Source organism: Neolamprologus brichardi, chromosome 16 (assembly GCF_056152115.1).
Source record: "Neolamprologus brichardi isolate AB-2024 chromosome 16, ASM5615211v1, whole genome shotgun sequence".
Lineage (NCBI taxonomy): Eukaryota > Metazoa > Chordata > Actinopteri > Cichliformes > Cichlidae > Neolamprologus > Neolamprologus brichardi.
This window is the reverse complement of record NC_142119.1, coordinates 14,023,888-14,040,838: the sequence shown is the minus strand read 5'-3', so window position 1 is coordinate 14,040,838 and position 16,951 is coordinate 14,023,888. Positions and strand designations below refer to the sequence as shown.

The window sequence follows — 16,951 nt, the reverse complement described above, 5'->3', positions numbered from 1 at the left end:
AATTACATATCAGATTGTTTGCAGAGTAACTAAAACTGTCAAATAAGTGTACCTGAATACAAACTCCAGGGTGACACAAAGTAAAAGCACCTAAATATCACTTTGGTACTGATATTGACTTTACACTGAAGGTGCCTGGTCCCATTTTCCTCATACAAATAAAACACACAAATCCACATTTTTCTTTTTTGGAATTTCTGCAAATGTTTATAGAGGCTGATTCGTTTTGTGATTACCTCTGACATTCTGCGAGCAAAGATTAATCTCCTTGATGAGTGGATAAAATGTGTCTCTAATGTCCATATCAATAAAGAGGGCACAGTGGGTCAGTAATTTGCCTGGTAGGACTTTTGCATTGATGATTCAGGGATTTTCGCTGTATGCGCAGGATCAAGACTCTTGGCAACGATGCCAGTACGTTAAATCCCCACTCATTGAAAAAACAGCTAAAGTGGGATCTGCTAACCCTTTGATTGAGGTTTATATAGCGGGGCTGTGGTGCCGCTTTGTGAGACCACCATTTTTCTGTAGGTGACTGGCTCCAGCACACTGCAGGATGAGTAGTAAGGTAAGAGAGATTCATTTTTGTTTAGAAGTGGGCTTCTTCAAGCTGACAAGTTGCGTTGCAGCTTCTCAAATAATGATTAGGTTCTAAAAACTAAACTGCCAGAGACACCGACAAACTGACAGTGCCTTTAACTGGCTTTAACAACCCATGACATAATCAACACTACCAGAATCACACATACAGGCTCGACTGAAATCTGTAGTACAGCATCACCAGACTTGGCTGTGACTGCCTCTGTCCACCCTCCTCCTCCTCCCCTGGTTTTAGATCATATTCTATGAGGACAGAAACTTCCAGGGTCGCTCGTATGAGTGCGACACCGACTGCCCTGACATGCACCCCCACTTCAGCCGCTGCAACTCTATCAAGGTGGAAAGTGGTTGCTGGGTGCTGTATGAGAAACCCAACTACACTGGCTACCAGTATGTTCTGACCAGAGGCGAGTACCCAGACTACCAGCGCTGGATGGGCTACAACGACACCATCCGCTCCTGCCGTACCTACTCCTATGTGAGTGAACAGGAAACTATGTGCAGTTAATACTATGAAAAATGTCATCTGAGAATTACATTTTCTGACTTAGAAGTGGTTTTATGTCATTATTTAGATGATTAAACCACTGATATTTACTGTTTTCTATGTGCACAAGCCAAATAACATGATTAAAATATTAGATATTTTTTCCTTCCAACTAAAGTTGCACTTTAATAAGAGTTTAGATTTAGTTGCTGAAAAGTGCAAAGTGCTTTCTCTGTACAGAATCCACATGAAATAGTTCAAGGTTAGGTGTAAGACAAGCTAATGTTTGCCAAACAAGTAAATAAAAGTCAATTATAAATGTCAAATAAGTTGTTGTTGCTGTTTTCTCATAATTATGACACATTGTAAAACTGTATTAAATCAGGTTCCATGTATTATCTGTATATTATTATTTTTTATTTTAAGCACGTCTATGTTTAACTATTCTTTTGATGTGGCATGACAAATAAATACCAGCCTCTGACATTACTTAATGGAATTTTATTTGCTCACATGAAGATATCACTGAACAAGGCCAATGTGGGCCAACATTTAACTGATATATTAATGCAGTCCTACAAATTTAAAATTAAAAAAACCCAATGGTTTTGACTTTTTTTTTTAAAATTTATTTATTTTTTAGACATATTAATTTTTTAAGAGTAAGCTATGTTAATTTCCAATAAATCTTCCCCTCACACACACCCATACAGAGCTGCAGACGTACTGATGCTACTCTAATTTTGTGTTTTACCTTACTGCTATGTTCATCCAGACCAGCGAGGGGCCCTACCGCATGCGCATCTACGAGCGGCCCAACTTCCAGGGTCAGATGATGGAGTTCAGTGAGGACTGCGAGTCGGTGCAGGATCATTTTCGGAGCCGTGACATCTATTCCTGCAATGTCATGGATGGCTACTGGACCCTCTACGAGCACCCAAACTACCGTGGCAGGCAGTACTTCATGAAGCCTGGGGAGTACCGCAAGTTCAGTGACTGGGGGGCCACCTGCGCCACCACTGGCTCCTTCCGCAGAATCACAGAGTTCTAATCTGGATTGAATCACTATAGAAAAACAAAACAAAATAAAAATGGTAACGTGTCTCAGCGATTGACTTGGCATTAGTAAGATATAACTTCATAAATAAATGGAGCTGTTGTTAAACTACTTTCTGTGCTTTCTTTGTTACTGACTGATTTAACTAACATCACATGAAATGTCACATAAACATTTCCAGCATTTAAATATCATCATCTATTATATGGGCATTCCACACATTGACATATTTATTTGAAACCTTAATAGTTTCCTGTGCGAGAATGAGCCTTTATCTTATTTTGACATACTTGCACATTCGATAAGGAGATTGCCATGTGGCATTAATATAATTAAAACGAACATGGCATTGTTCTGCTTAATTTTTACTGCATAAAATTTAGTGAAATTGCAGCGGAGAGTTTTAGAACAGTGGTCCCCAACCCCCGGGCCTCGGACCGGTACCGGTCCGTGAGTTGTTTGGTACCGGGCAGCGAGAGTTGAGGCTCAGGTGTGAAATGTATAGTTTTCAGGGTTTTTATCGGTTTTCAGCGTTATTTTGTTATCGTTTTTATCGTTTACTCGGTTCTCCTTGGTCTTTTCACATGTGTTATGAATAAATTTTCTTTTTTCGGTACCGGTACTAGTTTTATTTTGTTGTATTTATCCGCGACACCTTAAAGGCCGGTCCATGAAAATATTGTCGGGCATAAACCAGTCCATGGCACAAAAAAGATTGGAGACCGCTGTTTTAGAACACACTCACTGACACGAGTGTTTCTAATTCTTTGTAATAAGGTAATTATTTGCCAAATTTTGGTGTAATGTTTGTTGGAAGTACAGTTTTTAGTTTTTCTAGTAGTCAGTCTCACTCCTACAGAAAATTATAAATCAATATCAACACACACCAGCAAAAAGAAACGTTTTATAGGCACTTACTCACCCTTCATACTCTGAATCCAGCCCATTTAAAGCAAACACATTAAGATTGAAAGAGCTGTGACTGTTCCAGCGCCTGCACATGTTGTAGCTCTTGCTGGAAGCTGTATGGCATCTGTTAACCTGAACACAGGACATGACAAACAGGAGTGGGAAGACTCTTGTAATATTTCTGCTGACACCACGCCTCATTTAAATAACACCAACTGCTCCCAAAAGGGTATTGTATATAAAGATGGAAGCTAATTTTAGGATTTAAAAACGCAGGAAGAAGTTTGACCAACAACAGCAGGCATTATGGGAAAGGTTCGTATGTTGTTTTACATGACGGATATCTGTAGATCAAAAATGAGCTTACATGCCTTTTTCTGTCCCTCGGTCAGATCATCTTCTATGAGGACAAGAACTTTGGAGGCCGTTACTATGAGTGCATGAGCGACTGTGCCAACTTGCACTCTATGTTTGACCACTGCCGCTCCATTCGAGTGGAAAGCGGCATGTTTATGATCTATGACCGTCCGGGCTACGCGGGAAACCAATATTTCATGAGGAGGGGAGAGTACTCCGACTACATGGGCATGACCGGTATGAATGACTGTGTCAGATCTTGTCGCATGATCCCCTCGGTAAGAACCTCAGTAAAATACCATCACTGTGTCATTCTGCATCTTAACCTCTTACAATAATAGATTCAGCGCACAGAAAAACATACACCAACTATTCAATGATTTTCTTTTTCGATTAAAAAAGTAACTACTCTGAAATTAGAAATGAAGGTGATTTCACTTAAACTAAAGAGGTCACTGCTGACTGATCCAAAGCTGATAAAGTGCTGCTTTTGTGCTCTTCTGTTAATTCTAATGTTTTAAATTTTGCTTGCCTGTCCTCCAACATAACCGCCAAGCAGCAGACTTTTAGCATGTAGCATTAGCCAATAAATGGGCTAATTTTGCTACAGCAATCTGTGTTCAGAGGTGTTTTTTGTTTAAGAAATATAAACTATCCTATCCCACCAGAGAACTTTTGTTTTCTTGGTAGAGGACCATGATGTAATATCCTTTTCGGCAACCATAGTAGCTACACGCTAGCTTGTTACTGTCTTTTTTTCTCCCGTTTTATGGACAGTGGCAAGCTGGGGAAATTGTTAAGATGTATTAGAGTGAAAATCAGACTGTTAATTGCACTGGTTTACATTATCAGATACTTGTGATACTTGTAATACATAATACTTGATATTAATATTTCATTTTTAAAAAGTATGGTGGTACTGGTATGTTAACATTAATTAACACGTACCATGCCTACCAGTGGTGTAGAGTAGAAATGGCCTAGAAACAGGCATCAGCGTTTACTCTCTTCTTTTAGTGCCAGTATGCAGCTTATTGCAGATATTTTATTAGGTATGTGGTGCATCTCATCATCTAACCCACAGCTATGCACATGAACAGATTTCACAAAAAACAAACCTAATGTGACCGTTTGACTTTCCTGACCTCTGCAGTACAGTGGCAGCTTCAGGATGAGGCTGTATGAGCATTTCGACATGGAAGGCGGAATGATGGAACTGACGGATGACTGTCCTAATCTCATGGACCGTTTCCACCTCTCCAACTTCAACTCCTGCAATGTGACAGATGGCCACTGGCTGATGTATGAGCAACACCACTACAGGGGGCGCCACTACTACCTCTCACCTGGCCAGTATAGGAGCTTCAGCAACTGGAACGCCATTAGCTCCAGGGTTGGGTCCATCCGACGTCTCATGGATTTATAAAGACGGAAGGACAGTTCTTGTGAAATGTCTACTCTTTGCCTTGTTTTACACACTGAATAAAATGGCATCAGTGCTCAAGTGTACTCAGTTTTGTTTTTGCTCTCTGCATCTAGAGGGCATCTTTCCCCAAGAGAATGTGCTGGGCTTGTGGCCTGACATCCTAACTCTCATAAGAGGATTGAATAAAATCATTCAAGCACTAACACTTTTCTCACCCAGGCTCAAGCGTTATCTATTGGACCTTTGTGTTTGTTTAGACATGAGCAAATATCCTACAAATTAACACAAGCATTTTGAAAGGTTGTCAGTAAAAATGTAAACATTGTTTCTATTTTGGTCAGAAATAAAGCTCACCACCAGATGGCAGTGGTAGAATAAAAATTACATAAAACACAAACTATCATTCTGTTGACAAAAACACAGACAGACTCATTTCTACCATAGGAAAAAACTATTCTAATCAAGTAGCTCCAAATAAAACAACTGGAGGTTTTTATGTCTGAGCAACTAGAAAAATGAATGTAAACATTTAGAAGATATCTTGGTGAACGTGGGTGGAGCATAAACCCTCAGTCTGAGGTAAATTTTAGCAGTGCAACAACAAACAGCACCCATTCAGAGTTGACATTGGACCAGTCAGCGCTCACCTGTACATACATAATCCCCAAACATCTCTTCAGGATAACACAACGGCACAAATGCCAAAGATTCCTGGCATTACAATATGAATGACACGTGCAGAGTCTGCATTTCACATTCACTATATATGTAACAGGTTTGAGTCTTCAAAGAGCTGGATGGATCATACAGAGACTAGGCACAGGGCAGGAGAAGCAGCCAACATGGGGAAGGTAAAAATGACAGTTTTGGGCAAACAAGCAGGTGGGGTATGAAATGCTAATAGGCTTCCTGAGTGTTCACAACGTGTACCGAGATGTCCATTAAAACCATGAAAATGCTCGGAATACTGAAGCAAATATAATAATTTTTGTTTCCAATGAACATATTTGCAGTGCAAACACTGAAAAAAATATGATTTGTATGTTTAGATTATCTTCTATGAGGACAACAACTTCTCTGGGCACCATTTTGAGTGCTGTAATGATTGTGAGGATTTGTTAAGCCGACTCAGCCGCTGCAACTCAATCAAGGTGGAGAGTGGTTGCTTCATGATCTATGAAAAACCCAATTACTCTGGTAACCAGTACTACCTGAAGAGAGGAGAGTATCCGGACTTCCATCACTGGATGGGTGTCAACGAGTCTGTCAGCTCCTGTCGTTACATCCCTACGGTGAGCTACTGTTTGTTGGCCAAACCCAGCCTTATACATTCACTGGAGTTCACACTGCCTCTTGATAGATTGTGAGAATGTAAACTAACCAGACCTAACTTTTATTGAAACAATTTTTAAACCTTTGTTTTTAAATGTATTTCAAGATTTTGCAAACACTTTTTAACCTACAGGTTTAAAAACAGTCTCCATTATAGACTCTTTATAATCTTAGCTGCCGTTCTGTTTTTAATATTTTCTAAGTAATAGCATATTATGTCTAATTTACTTATTCCAAACTGTTATATAAATCAAATGGATCTTTATACAAGAGAGTGCATCTTAGTTTTTGCTATTGATCTTCCCAAAACAACTGTTGTAGGACTAATTTTGCCTTTGGTGTAATATATTTTAAATGTTAGCATGATTTCACTGTTATTTCACCTTAAAGAAAGGCTAAATCAGTATTTGAAATTAATTTTACTTTGGATTTTCTTTGAAGAAAATGTAAAAAGAGGGTAGCTTTTACCATAAAAATGGTCAAATCAGTTATGAATACATGACGTTTTGCTAATTATAACTTTATTTAAATAACTACAGAATTAGTCTGCTCTATAAAGGTGCATGAATGCTGACACAAATCTAATGCCTATCAAAACACTTTATAATAAAAAATATCCATCCAGTCAATCTGTACCACAGTTTTTAGAGTCTTGAAGATGGGCCGGCCCAGGTACTGGATTTCCACTCACAGGTTTTGCTAGTGGTAAATGAGCCATTAACACATGTTTTAGAGTCCACTTTAAGTATTTGTTGCCTTTACTTTTTGTGCAATCTGAGGAAGTGGAACTGTGTCTTTCATTTTGACCAAAGTAGGTACATTAGCATGTTTAGCTAGATTAGCTAGCAAGCTAAAAACATATTATTTCATCGTCTTTCACAAAGTCAGTTTCCCAAACTCAGTTTCCCAAACTCATTCAGTATTATTTCCTTGTAGCAAAATAGAAGATTCCATAATTACATTTGAGAGTCATTACAATTATAACAACTTTTTTTTTTGTAGAGGTAGTTCCTGAAGGTGCAGCTGAGTAAAAAATGACCATCTTTGATTCAAAACTAGGAGCCTGGGATGTTCAACATGCGCCTGTATGAGCGGATCGAGTTTGGGGGTCAGGTGATGGACCTTGTGGATGACTGTCCCAGTGTCATGGATCGCTTCCACGTTAATGACATCTTCTCCTGCAACGTGAAAAATGGCAACTGGCTCTTCTACGAGCACCCAAACTACCGGGGCAGGATGTACCTGATAAGGCCTGGAGAGTATAAGAGGTTCAGTGAGTGGGGTGGCAGGAGTGCCAGAGTCGGATCCATCAAACGCATCATGGACTATTGACCACCTTTGGTAGTTGCCAGAGCTACATGAACATTTTAGAGAGCCTTCATACTCAGATAATTATGCTTGCAACACTAAAGAAAGAAACAGAAAACAGTTTTTGTCACTTAGTCAAAATACTACTGTCCTGCATCAGAACATTCCCTTATGTAAAGCTTGGGCTCACCATTGGACTCACCATTGTAATAAAGCAATTGCAAAATGGAGTCGTCATAGTCCATTCAGTTGTGAGGAGGACCTCATTTATCAAAGCATGATTTGTTAGTACTGTAACATTTCAAACAAACAGATTAGTCCATGGTGGTAACCTGATCTGAGTAAGACATTTTTGTAAGTCCTTCATATGAAGTCATAGCCAACATTTTTGATACTTTAGAAATGTTGACTCACATAAAAAAACCCAACAAGCAAACAGCTGGCAGCTTGTGCAAATTATGTGCTGGCTCTATTAAATATCAGTATTATTCTGCTGATGTTGTGCAGGACTATGTGACTATCATCCTATTGTACAACAGCATTTTCGGGAAGAAATTGTGATGAACATGGAGGAAAGAACAATAACGACACACACCAAGAGTCATCTATACATAAACAGATTTTCCTATCTGCCCACCCCCACTTGTGATCCATCATCACTGTGGGGATATATTTAAATGACAATACTTTATGCTGTGCAATCACACAGCAGTCCTTTCTTTCTTTCTTTTTTATAAAGCACAGTAGCTTGGCTCAGGGACAGCACTGAATGGTAATAGAGTCGGATGCCAACACAACCATGGGAAAGGTAAAAAAACTAAATGTTATGGTTTTACAAAAACTCCTGTTTTTGTGGCTTCTAACAGCACTCTGTAAAAAAGTGTCCGTGTGTGCCTGTGGCTTTTGCAGATCATTTTTTACGAAGACAGAAACTTCCAAGGGCGCTCTCATGAGTGCAACAGCGACTGTGCCGATCTTCACACCTATTTCAACAGATGCAACTCCATCAGGGTGGAGAGTGGCTGCTTCATGGTGTATGAGAGGCCCAACTACATGGGCAATCAGTACTATCTGAGGAGAGGAGAGTACTCTGATAACCAGCGTATGATTGGCATTAATGACTGTGTCAGATCTTGCCGTATGATCCCCCAGGTAGGTCATAATGACTTGCTTTAACACTCTGTTATAACCCCATAACATCCATCAGGTTACCAGAAACCCATATTGGGTTACTGTTAAATGGGAAAATATTCAGAAACTATAAATTAATTTTAGCACCATAGAGTATACTGATAGCTCTTTTGCAAGATGTTAATAGACAAAAATATTATATTAAGGAACTAGTTTTTAAACCTTATAGGTTACCGGTCAACTCTTGCTTTTCAAAAATTTTTAAGTAATTAAATGTATGTAAAGAAGGACCTGATTGGGGAGATTATAAGAGTTTTCTTTTTAAATTTCTTTGCTAGCACCAGGGTTCCTACAGGATGAGGCTTTACGAGCGTGCTGACATGACCGGGCAGATGCATGAGCTGGTCGATGACTGTCCAAATGTCCAAGACCAACTCAGCATGTCTGATTTCAACTCCTGCAATGTGATGGACGGCCACTGGCTACTGTACGACCAACCTAACTACAAGGGCAGAGTGTACTACCTGAGGCCTGGAGAGTATCGGAGGTACAGTGACTGGGGAGGCATCAGCCCAAGGATCGGCTCCATCAGAAGAATCACTGACTTCAACTGAAGTCAAGCTTCATTTAAATGCATCTTTCAATGACTTGAATTGTCTGTATTCCCAATAAACTTTAACTGCTTAATAAAACAAGCATCTTTTATTTCCATGTATCACTACAAAGCTTCATTAATATTTTGCAAAGGACCCTTAAGATGGCAGATGAGTTTTTTCTTGCAATCAAATGTTACAGAATGGAAAATAAGTACTCTTTGGGGCCAGTGGTGAAACAATTTATCTACCAGCTTCTGGGTAACTGGGCACTATAGTTTAATCTCCTCTATGCTTAGGCATACCATGGCAAACAATACCTCTCCCAGTTGGTTGGCTCGATAGGATTAGCTGGTCTCTGCGGTGGGAGAATTTATCCATACGATTAGTGTTAAACACTACGCTGCACGGTGTAGGAGAGGAAACTGATCCTGGACATCTCTGACAACAAATGACAAAATATGGAATAAACAATGTAAGAATGAGATTGATCTGGCAAAGCTGGTACCATAAGCACATGTTTTTTAAACAGTTTAAAATTAATGTCAGACACATTACACTGTTATGATTGACATTTGCTTTGAAACAGCTTACAAGGACCAAAAACATTCATTATGCTAAAGATTGTCTTAAAGATTTTAAACAAACAACAAAAAACGTAAAAGTTAAACAAAATGTATCTGGAAAATAAGTATAATATAAACTTTAACTTTTTTAGTGATTGATAAACTACACTACTAAGTGATATTAAATATGGAAACCGGAACATTTTCACAAAAGTCTTACATTTGAAGAGAGAGGAAGAGAAGAAAAAAAAAAAGGCTCAAATCAAGGTGAAATTTACTATTGCACAGTTTTCAGCATAACAAAATGTTATAAGTAATTAATTATATTTGACTAGTGGCTGGTGGTAATACCAAGAAATAAAAATAATAGGAGTTATGTGTCCAGGTCCATTTCTCCTGTAGGGGGTCTTCAGAAAGTCAAATTACTGTGAGAAATCAAGTAATCGTGAAAGTCCTAAATCATTTAAAAATAGTGAATTTTACATTGCTTAACATACAGTAAACTGTAAAAGTATATACAAAACTTCTGTTATATTCTATGTCACATGAAGACTGGCAGCACAGTATACACACGCTTGTTTATTTGCATATGGTAGGGTTGCTCAGGTAGAGGGACAGTAAATGGCTTCCTGCTCTGTTACACAACATATTTAATGCCAAAGCCCTGTTCCATATTGTTCTGCAGCTATTGTCCACTGGATGTGTGGATACCATACTAGTCTTTTCCTTTGTGCATGCATGTCAAAACACCAAACCAGTTAATTTATCCTTTTTTTCAAATACAGATCCATATTTCTCACCCAATGTTAGGCTCTAACAAAAAGGTAAACATGTGCTAGTAGCCTTCAGTTATAACTATGAGATAATTTGAATAACAATGCATTTGTTTGTCGCAAGGTAGTATAAAAAGCCCTGAAAACATGGGGAATCTCTCCAACGGAGACCATGGGCAAGGTAAGTACTGGTTTTTTATCTCTCTGCTCACATTGAATGTTAGTTCAATTTGTTGTTGGTCTTTTACACATTTTTTTTTTTTGCTGGAAAGTCTTAACTGAGCAGCTGAAACTACGACTCTTTTATTTTTCATTAGATTATCTTTTACGAGGACAAGAACTTCCAGGGTCGCTCCTATGAGTGCAGTAATGACTGCACAGACCTTCACTTGTACTTCAGCCGCTGCAACTCCATCAGGGTAGAGAGTGGCTGCTTTATGATCTACGAGCGCCCTAACTTCATGGGCCACCAGTATTTCATGAGGAGGGGAGAGTATCCTGACTACCAGAGGTGGATGGGCTTCAGCAGCTGTATCCGCTCCTGTAGGATGATTCCAGTGGTAAGACAGACATAACACTGAAAAATACACGTAGACATAATGGTTTCACTGAAATATTGCAAAGGTTTGAACATGTTGCTGATTCTCTTCTGGCCCCACAGTATCGAGGTTCCTACAGATTGCGTATCTATGAGAAGCCTGACTTCAGTGGTCACATGATGGAGTTCATGGATGACTGTCCCTGTGTGTCTGACCGTTTCCATCACCGCCATGTCTACTCCAGTAATGTTATGAATGGCTACTGGATCTTCTACGAGTACCCCAACTACCGAGGCAGACAGTACTTCCTAAGACCCGGGGAGTACAGGAGGTACCGTGATTGGTGCGCCACCTGCGCCATTGTCGGCTCCTTCAGGAGAGTCACTGAATTTTAGCCATCAACTGAAACCTTGCTGTAAATATAAAGCACTTTGTTTATTAAAGATGTTGAATTTTTAACTCGTCTTGTGAATTTGTTTTGATTGAGTTGTTCAGCTTTGAAACTGTGATTGCTTTGTTGCGGGTACATAAAGGGACCCCTCAAAAGACTGGTAATATGTTGACTGTTTGGTCTGCAGATCCTGTACTTACTCTGTAGGTACAGTGAAGAACAATACCTACTTTTGTTTATTAAATTAGATGTAATTAAAAAAAACACCCTGGCCAGTCCAGCTGATCCTAAACAAATAAACTATACATCAAGTAGGCAACAACAAAATCATCTACAGCATTATTGTTTTGACTCACTTGTTGTACTTTCTGGAATAAAAGAAAGAATCTGTGTATAACACAATGATACATTAATTTCATGACTATCTGTCATATTCTACATACTAATACTAGGTATTTGTACCACATTATTTCTTATCGACATTGCTGAATCCCTTATTATGTTGGTAAACATAAGTATTTATAAACTTTTTATATTAATATTATTAACTTAATATTGTAATTTCTTTTGAAATCGCCCAAATTCCACTCTTTAGAACAAAGTTAAACAATGTCAGTCAGGAGAGATATGTTTCCAGATATGATTTTCTTTTTGATTTTTCTCATCAAAGTTGTAGACCACATGGAGCAATCCTTCTTCAAAATCCCAGCTCACGATGTTCACGATGGCTTATCAGTATTTCTACTTACGACAAACTAGTTGAATTGAATTTGGAAGAACCGTCTAATATATACGGCTCACTTGAACAGATGTATAGTTATTATATAGCCTAAAACCCAATCATAACAACAGAGTCTTTTTTCAGGACTTCCTAATAAACTCAACTTTTCAAAATAAGGGAACTGAGTGTCTTTATATAATTTTAGTTACAGTGTAAGAAGAAGAGGCAGATCAGTGATAGAAATGAATGTTTCTGATCCAAATTTGCAAAAATGTTTAAACAAATGCCTGCAAATGAAAAAGTAAATTAATGCAACTGAAATGAATTAGTACAATATCACCATATTGCTAATGCTTTTTCTCCAGCCAGCTGCTGTTAAAGTAGTGTAAAAAAGGAACAACCAGATGTTGCATGATGGAATTAGAGGAGTGACACATTTTTAATTTTAATTTCTTTAGAATTAAGCTGTGTGAATGCAAATTAAAGTATTCTCCATAGGTATATGTACATAAACTGTCTGAACTTTTAATATTGCATAAATCCATCTACTGCTAACCTACTTTTTACCCTTTTTTAGTAACTCATCAAAAGTAAGAATACTGAATAATTAGTTACTATATTTTATGAGATTAGAATGTTGTGTTTGTTTAAAGGCTGTGTATCTTACTGTAGCTTGTGTATGGCCTTTCATCTCATGATTATTTATCACACTTTAATCTTATAGTATAATAACATCCGTAAGAACTTAATAAAACATGCAGATTCTCCTTTAAATGAAACTCAGTCTTTTAAGTTACGGAACATATTTCTTATTATCGAGAGTCCTGAAAGCCGGCAGTTAGTATACTTATTTCTTTGTATTAACTGAATCTTTCTACAGTTTGTCAGACGTTTACCACAGATGTAGCCTGATGTCATGTTCTTTCCATCCCTGATTACTAACTGTATGTGAAGAGCCTTCTGACTCAAAATGGAACACACACAAAGCATATGCTTATAATAGACAATACGGATGACTGCTGCCAGAAATGTATGGATGGAGAACCATTGTTAGTCATTTATAGGCCCCGTTCAGCAAAAGTAATACTGCTAATTCATCAGCTTTGCACATTTGAATAACAACACATCATGGCCCCTGGGATTTTGTATAAAAAGGCCCTGGAATCATGGTGTTGGCAGAGCAAGTTGAACCATCCACTGGGAACAACCTTAACCACCATCATGGGCAAGGTAATGGGATGATTCTTACTGTAAAAGGAAGCAAAAATAATCTTCTTTAATCGATTTACTGATTTATCATTTTGTTTTTTCAGATCGTCTTCTACGAGGACAGGAACTTCCAGGGTCGCTCCTATGAGTGCACGAGCGACTGCTCTGACATGACCTCCTACCTGAGCAGGTGCCAGTCCTGCAGGGTGGAGAGCGGCTGCTTCATGGTCTATGAGCGTCCCAACTACATGGGCATGCAGTTCTTCCTTAGGAGGGGCGAGTACCATGACATGCAGCGCATGATGAGCATGGGAATGATGTTTGATTCCATCAGATCCTGCAGAATGATCCCCTTTGTAAGACGTGCTTCACTTTTGCTGCTATAATTTTGATTCATTATTAATTTTTAAAATGCTCCTTAGCAATCATACTTACATTTTCTCTACATTTAATTACAGCACAGAGGCCAGTTCAGGATGAGGATCTATGAGAGGGAGAACTTCGGTGGTCAGATGAACGAGCTGATGGACGACTGCGACAGCATCATGGACCGCTACCGCATGTCCGATTGCATGTCCTGCAACGTGATGGATGGCCACTGGCTGATGTACGAGCAAGCCCACTACAGAGGCAGGATGATGTACCTGAGGCCCGGAGAGTACAGGAGCTTCAGGGACATGGGCATGAGCGGGATGAGGTTCATGAGCATGAGGCGTATCACTGATATGTGCTAGACTTCTGTATTTGACTTCAGTAAATAAAAGCAATGTGTACTTCATAACCACATTTGTCACATGCACTTTCTTTATCTTGCTACATTTTTTTATGTAGCTACATCTACGTACCTAACTGCAAGAAAGCATTCCCTAACTATACCCAAAATTACATGTTACTCAATAACTAAATATATACATAATTATCATGTTCAGCTTAAAAAATAATAATAACGATCAGCAGTTTTATAGCAAAGTCAAGACAGCTTCCATTCAGTAAATGATGAGGCTAAGTCTATAGAACAACCCTAGGCTTTTGCGTTTAGCCATCCTCAGTTAGCATACGAACTTTTATTCTAGTAGAACTAAAGACCATAACAACTAGGACAAATAAGACTGTAAATACAACAACAGCATAAGCATTCAAATCTGCAATAACTGACCTACGAAGCTTAGATACAGTAATGTTGTTAAAACTGATGTATTAGGCCAGAATGTCACTTAATATTTCACTTTATCATGCATTGTCAATATTTTTCCAAAAATGTACTTTTTTGGAAAATAAATATTATATTTAATTAAAAACTGAACAACTAACTAACTAATCAAAATATCTACACTCTTGTTTGTAGCACCAAAGAAAAATACACCTAATTTACCCATTTTTCATTGAACACACACACAAAGGAGGAGGAGGAGGAGAAGAAATATATAGATAGAAATATATAGAGGTCTATTGAGAATAAACAAATTTTTTTTGATTTTTGATTTTTTTCCAGTTTTTTTTCGATTGAAAAACACCAAAATAATTATTTGCTTTGCTAAACTAATTAGCCTAATTTAGCAAAATAAACTATATTAATATTTACGTTTTATTTTATTAAAATAAAAAAAATAAATTATCTAATAAAAAAGTAAATTCAATAGTTTTTCTTTAATTGTTTAATTTGGTAAAAATGAAAACAAACAAACAAACAAAGAATATCACAGATCTAGGTGGACTCAAACACAGGACTCAACATCAAGTTCAGTGTATTTATTTACAGTGAATAATGTGTAACACAGAAGATCAACAGCAGCAATGGTCCCAGTCCCCTCAGGCAAGGTTTTCCACAGAGCCACACTTTCCCACTTTCCCCTCTCTCTACAGATCACCAACACAGGTTTCTCTGGGAGGATCACAAGTTCACAGGGAAACAATGAGTGAGATTCTTCCTTGGAGGAAAGTAAAAACATGTACAGAAGCCGTAAAACAAACCAGTGAGGACTGAAGGTCAGCCACCACTGCCTTAAAAAGTTGTCACAACAACAACATCAGGAGCAACTGTGAGACTGAGTGAGACACACACACACAGACGCACAGACGCACAGACGCACACACACACACACACACACACACACACACACACACACACACACACACACACACACACACACACACACACACACATAGACAGAGGAGAGGTAGAGTGCTTATAAGAGAGAGATAGATAGAAAGTAGTGAGCCAACTGGAGAGGACAAAGGGAACATGACAGTAACATCAAACGAAGGTCTTTTTGTAATGCAAAAATTATTTCAAATTTTGATTTATCTGACCTCTAACAGAGGAAATTTCCAATTTGCTTCAGTCCATTTTTAATCAGCTTTCAGTGTTTTTCCTGATGATATGTTTCATTAACCTATATTTGTGGATGGCACAGCAAACTGTGCTCAGAGACAATGATTTCTGGAAGAGTTCCTGAGCCCATACAGTGCATTTCCATGAAGCTGCCTGAAGATCACACGTTGCACAACTACACACAAGCTTTTGATGATATACTGCACATCACGATGACATATTAAAAACTCATATACTCAACTCTGCTGAACCCGTAAATGCATTTTTCTTACAAATCTGCAGAGATGGCAAAAGTACAGACATTCTGCACGTAATTAGAAGTACAGATACTAGTGTTACAAACTAGTTCAGTAAAAGTTGAAGATTCAGCTTCTTTACTTAAGTAAAAGTGAAAAAGTACAGGTTCTAAAATGTAAGAAAACTAGTAATGTAATGTAATAATAAAACTAATCAGTAGATGGGAATACAAATTTGATTTTAATTCTAATTGTATTTAGCTTTAATCAGAAGAATAACATACAGTACATCTATTTTCTTTTGCCTATATTTCAAAAGTGCCTGTAAACAGGAAATTAGTAGTTTAAAGAGGAATTCTGCAGGTGGTGGGGCCCTAAATTCGGTTGTATTGAAAAGAAAAGAATCACAGAGCTTCAGTAGATGTTCTTTGTGTACAGAATGTGAAACCACAGCCACTGTGCACCAGTCACACACTGTTCTTTAATTTAAATCTATCACAGTGCAGCAAACTAACCTGTTTAACCTGCAGAGGATTTTCATGCAGACTTCGAATAACACAGTCAGTCTACCTCAGTTCATTTTGCAGCAGGTTTCATGATATGAAAACAACAACAACATAATGTTAGATCCGATATCTGATTTAAAACATGAGGACTTACATGTAAGCTTTAAATTCCCAGTTTATCCAACCCCACTGAGCGGTCCTTTAAATCTAAGCTCTCTTCTTCCTCTCCTGTCCTGTCTTTATCTTTCTCCATCTCTGAGTGAAGTTAGCTCTCTTTCCTTTTTCTCCCTGTGAAAAGCACTAGCGACAACTTACGGACACCTGTAGTTATTCTAGTGCTGTGCCAAAAACCCCTATAAAACAGAGGCTTTGCTTCTGTTCTGTCGTTTTATTTTTATTTTGCTAATTCAAGTTTAGAAAGTTCTTGTGACTCCAGCAAAATGGATATTGTTCTGTTTACTGAACTGTGCAGAACAAA

The 16,951-nt window shown here is 38.2% G+C and overlaps 6 protein-coding genes across 6 annotated transcripts; all 6 read left to right on the top strand.

Moving 5' to 3' along the window:
* Positions 1-483: 483 nt before the first annotated feature.
* LOC102778272 (gamma-crystallin M2-like) lies at positions 484-2,255 on the top strand. The gene is made up of 3 exons (XM_006805801.1): positions 484-568; positions 836-1,078; positions 1,863-2,255. The coding sequence occupies exons 1-3, from the start codon at positions 557-559 to the stop codon at positions 2,136-2,138; spliced, it is 531 nt and encodes a 176-aa protein (XP_006805864.1). The 5' UTR covers positions 484-556; the 3' UTR covers positions 2,139-2,255.
* A 1,043-nt stretch (positions 2,256-3,298) lies between these two features.
* LOC102777697 (gamma-crystallin B-like) lies at positions 3,299-4,895 on the top strand. Its single transcript, XM_006805799.3, has 3 exons — positions 3,299-3,368; positions 3,446-3,688; positions 4,564-4,895. Exons 1-3 carry the CDS (start codon positions 3,360-3,362, stop codon positions 4,834-4,836), a joined length of 525 nt encoding a protein of 174 aa, XP_006805862.3. The 5' UTR covers positions 3,299-3,359; the 3' UTR covers positions 4,837-4,895.
* Positions 4,896-5,564: 669 nt separating this feature from the next.
* LOC102777420 (gamma-crystallin S-1-like) lies at positions 5,565-7,500 on the top strand. Its single transcript, XM_035914370.2, has 3 exons — positions 5,565-5,687; positions 5,886-6,128; positions 7,228-7,500. The coding sequence occupies exons 1-3, from the start codon at positions 5,565-5,567 to the stop codon at positions 7,498-7,500; spliced, it is 639 nt and encodes a 212-aa protein (XP_035770263.2).
* A 696-nt stretch (positions 7,501-8,196) lies between these two features.
* On the top strand, positions 8,197-9,302 carry LOC102777138 (gamma-crystallin S-1-like). Its single transcript, XM_006805797.2, has 3 exons — positions 8,197-8,284; positions 8,386-8,628; positions 8,946-9,302. The coding sequence occupies exons 1-3, from the start codon at positions 8,246-8,248 to the stop codon at positions 9,219-9,221; spliced, it is 558 nt and encodes a 185-aa protein (XP_006805860.1). The 5' UTR covers positions 8,197-8,245; the 3' UTR covers positions 9,222-9,302.
* A 1,548-nt stretch (positions 9,303-10,850) lies between these two features.
* LOC102776640 (gamma-crystallin M2) lies at positions 10,851-11,537 on the top strand. Its single transcript, XM_006805796.3, has 2 exons — positions 10,851-11,099; positions 11,201-11,537. The coding sequence occupies exons 1-2, from the start codon at positions 10,977-10,979 to the stop codon at positions 11,471-11,473; spliced, it is 396 nt and encodes a 131-aa protein (XP_006805859.2). The 5' UTR covers positions 10,851-10,976; the 3' UTR covers positions 11,474-11,537.
* Positions 11,538-13,318: 1,781 nt separating this feature from the next.
* LOC102776350 (gamma-crystallin M1) lies at positions 13,319-14,180 on the top strand. The gene is made up of 3 exons (XM_006805794.2): positions 13,319-13,420; positions 13,504-13,755; positions 13,858-14,180. Exons 1-3 carry the CDS (start codon positions 13,319-13,321, stop codon positions 14,131-14,133), a joined length of 630 nt encoding a protein of 209 aa, XP_006805857.2. The 3' UTR covers positions 14,134-14,180.
* The last annotated feature ends 2,771 nt before the right edge of the window (positions 14,181-16,951 follow it).

What these genes read in the sequence shown, in the direction of transcription:
- LOC102777420 (XM_035914370.2), top strand. Translation starts at nt 5,565, where the DNA reads ATGACACGTGCAGAGTCTGCATTTCACATTCACTATATATGTAACAGG. An exon ending in AAGCAGCCAACATGGGGAAG is followed by an intron (nt 5,688 to 5,885) that starts GTAAAAATGACA and finishes TTGTATGTTTAG; the next exon opens with ATTATCTTCTATGAGGACAA. An exon ending in CCTGTCGTTACATCCCTACG is followed by an intron (nt 6,129 to 7,227) that starts GTGAGCTACTGT and finishes ATTCAAAACTAG; the next exon opens with GAGCCTGGGATGTTCAACAT.
- LOC102776350 (XM_006805794.2), top strand. Translation starts at nt 13,319, where the DNA reads ATGGCCCCTGGGATTTTGTATAAAAAGGCCCTGGAATCATGGTGTTGG. An exon ending in TAACCACCATCATGGGCAAG is followed by an intron (nt 13,421 to 13,503) that starts GTAATGGGATGA and finishes TTGTTTTTTCAG; the next exon opens with ATCGTCTTCTACGAGGACAG. An exon ending in CCTGCAGAATGATCCCCTTT is followed by an intron (nt 13,756 to 13,857) that starts GTAAGACGTGCT and finishes ATTTAATTACAG; the next exon opens with CACAGAGGCCAGTTCAGGAT.
- LOC102777138 (XM_006805797.2), top strand. Translation starts at nt 8,246, where the DNA reads ATGGTAATAGAGTCGGATGCCAACACAACCATGGGAAAG. An exon ending in CCAACACAACCATGGGAAAG is followed by an intron (nt 8,285 to 8,385) that starts GTAAAAAAACTA and finishes TGGCTTTTGCAG; the next exon opens with ATCATTTTTTACGAAGACAG. An exon ending in CTTGCCGTATGATCCCCCAG is followed by an intron (nt 8,629 to 8,945) that starts GTAGGTCATAAT and finishes TTTCTTTGCTAG; the next exon opens with CACCAGGGTTCCTACAGGAT.
- LOC102778272 (XM_006805801.1), top strand. An exon ending in CCTGCCGTACCTACTCCTAT is followed by an intron (nt 1,079 to 1,862) that starts GTGAGTGAACAG and finishes ATGTTCATCCAG; the next exon opens with ACCAGCGAGGGGCCCTACCG.
- LOC102777697 (XM_006805799.3), top strand. An exon ending in CTTGTCGCATGATCCCCTCG is followed by an intron (nt 3,689 to 4,563) that starts GTAAGAACCTCA and finishes TGACCTCTGCAG; the next exon opens with TACAGTGGCAGCTTCAGGAT.
- LOC102776640 (XM_006805796.3), top strand. Translation starts at nt 10,977, where the DNA reads ATGATCTACGAGCGCCCTAACTTCATGGGCCACCAGTATTTCATGAGG. An exon ending in CCTGTAGGATGATTCCAGTG is followed by an intron (nt 11,100 to 11,200) that starts GTAAGACAGACA and finishes CTGGCCCCACAG; the next exon opens with TATCGAGGTTCCTACAGATT.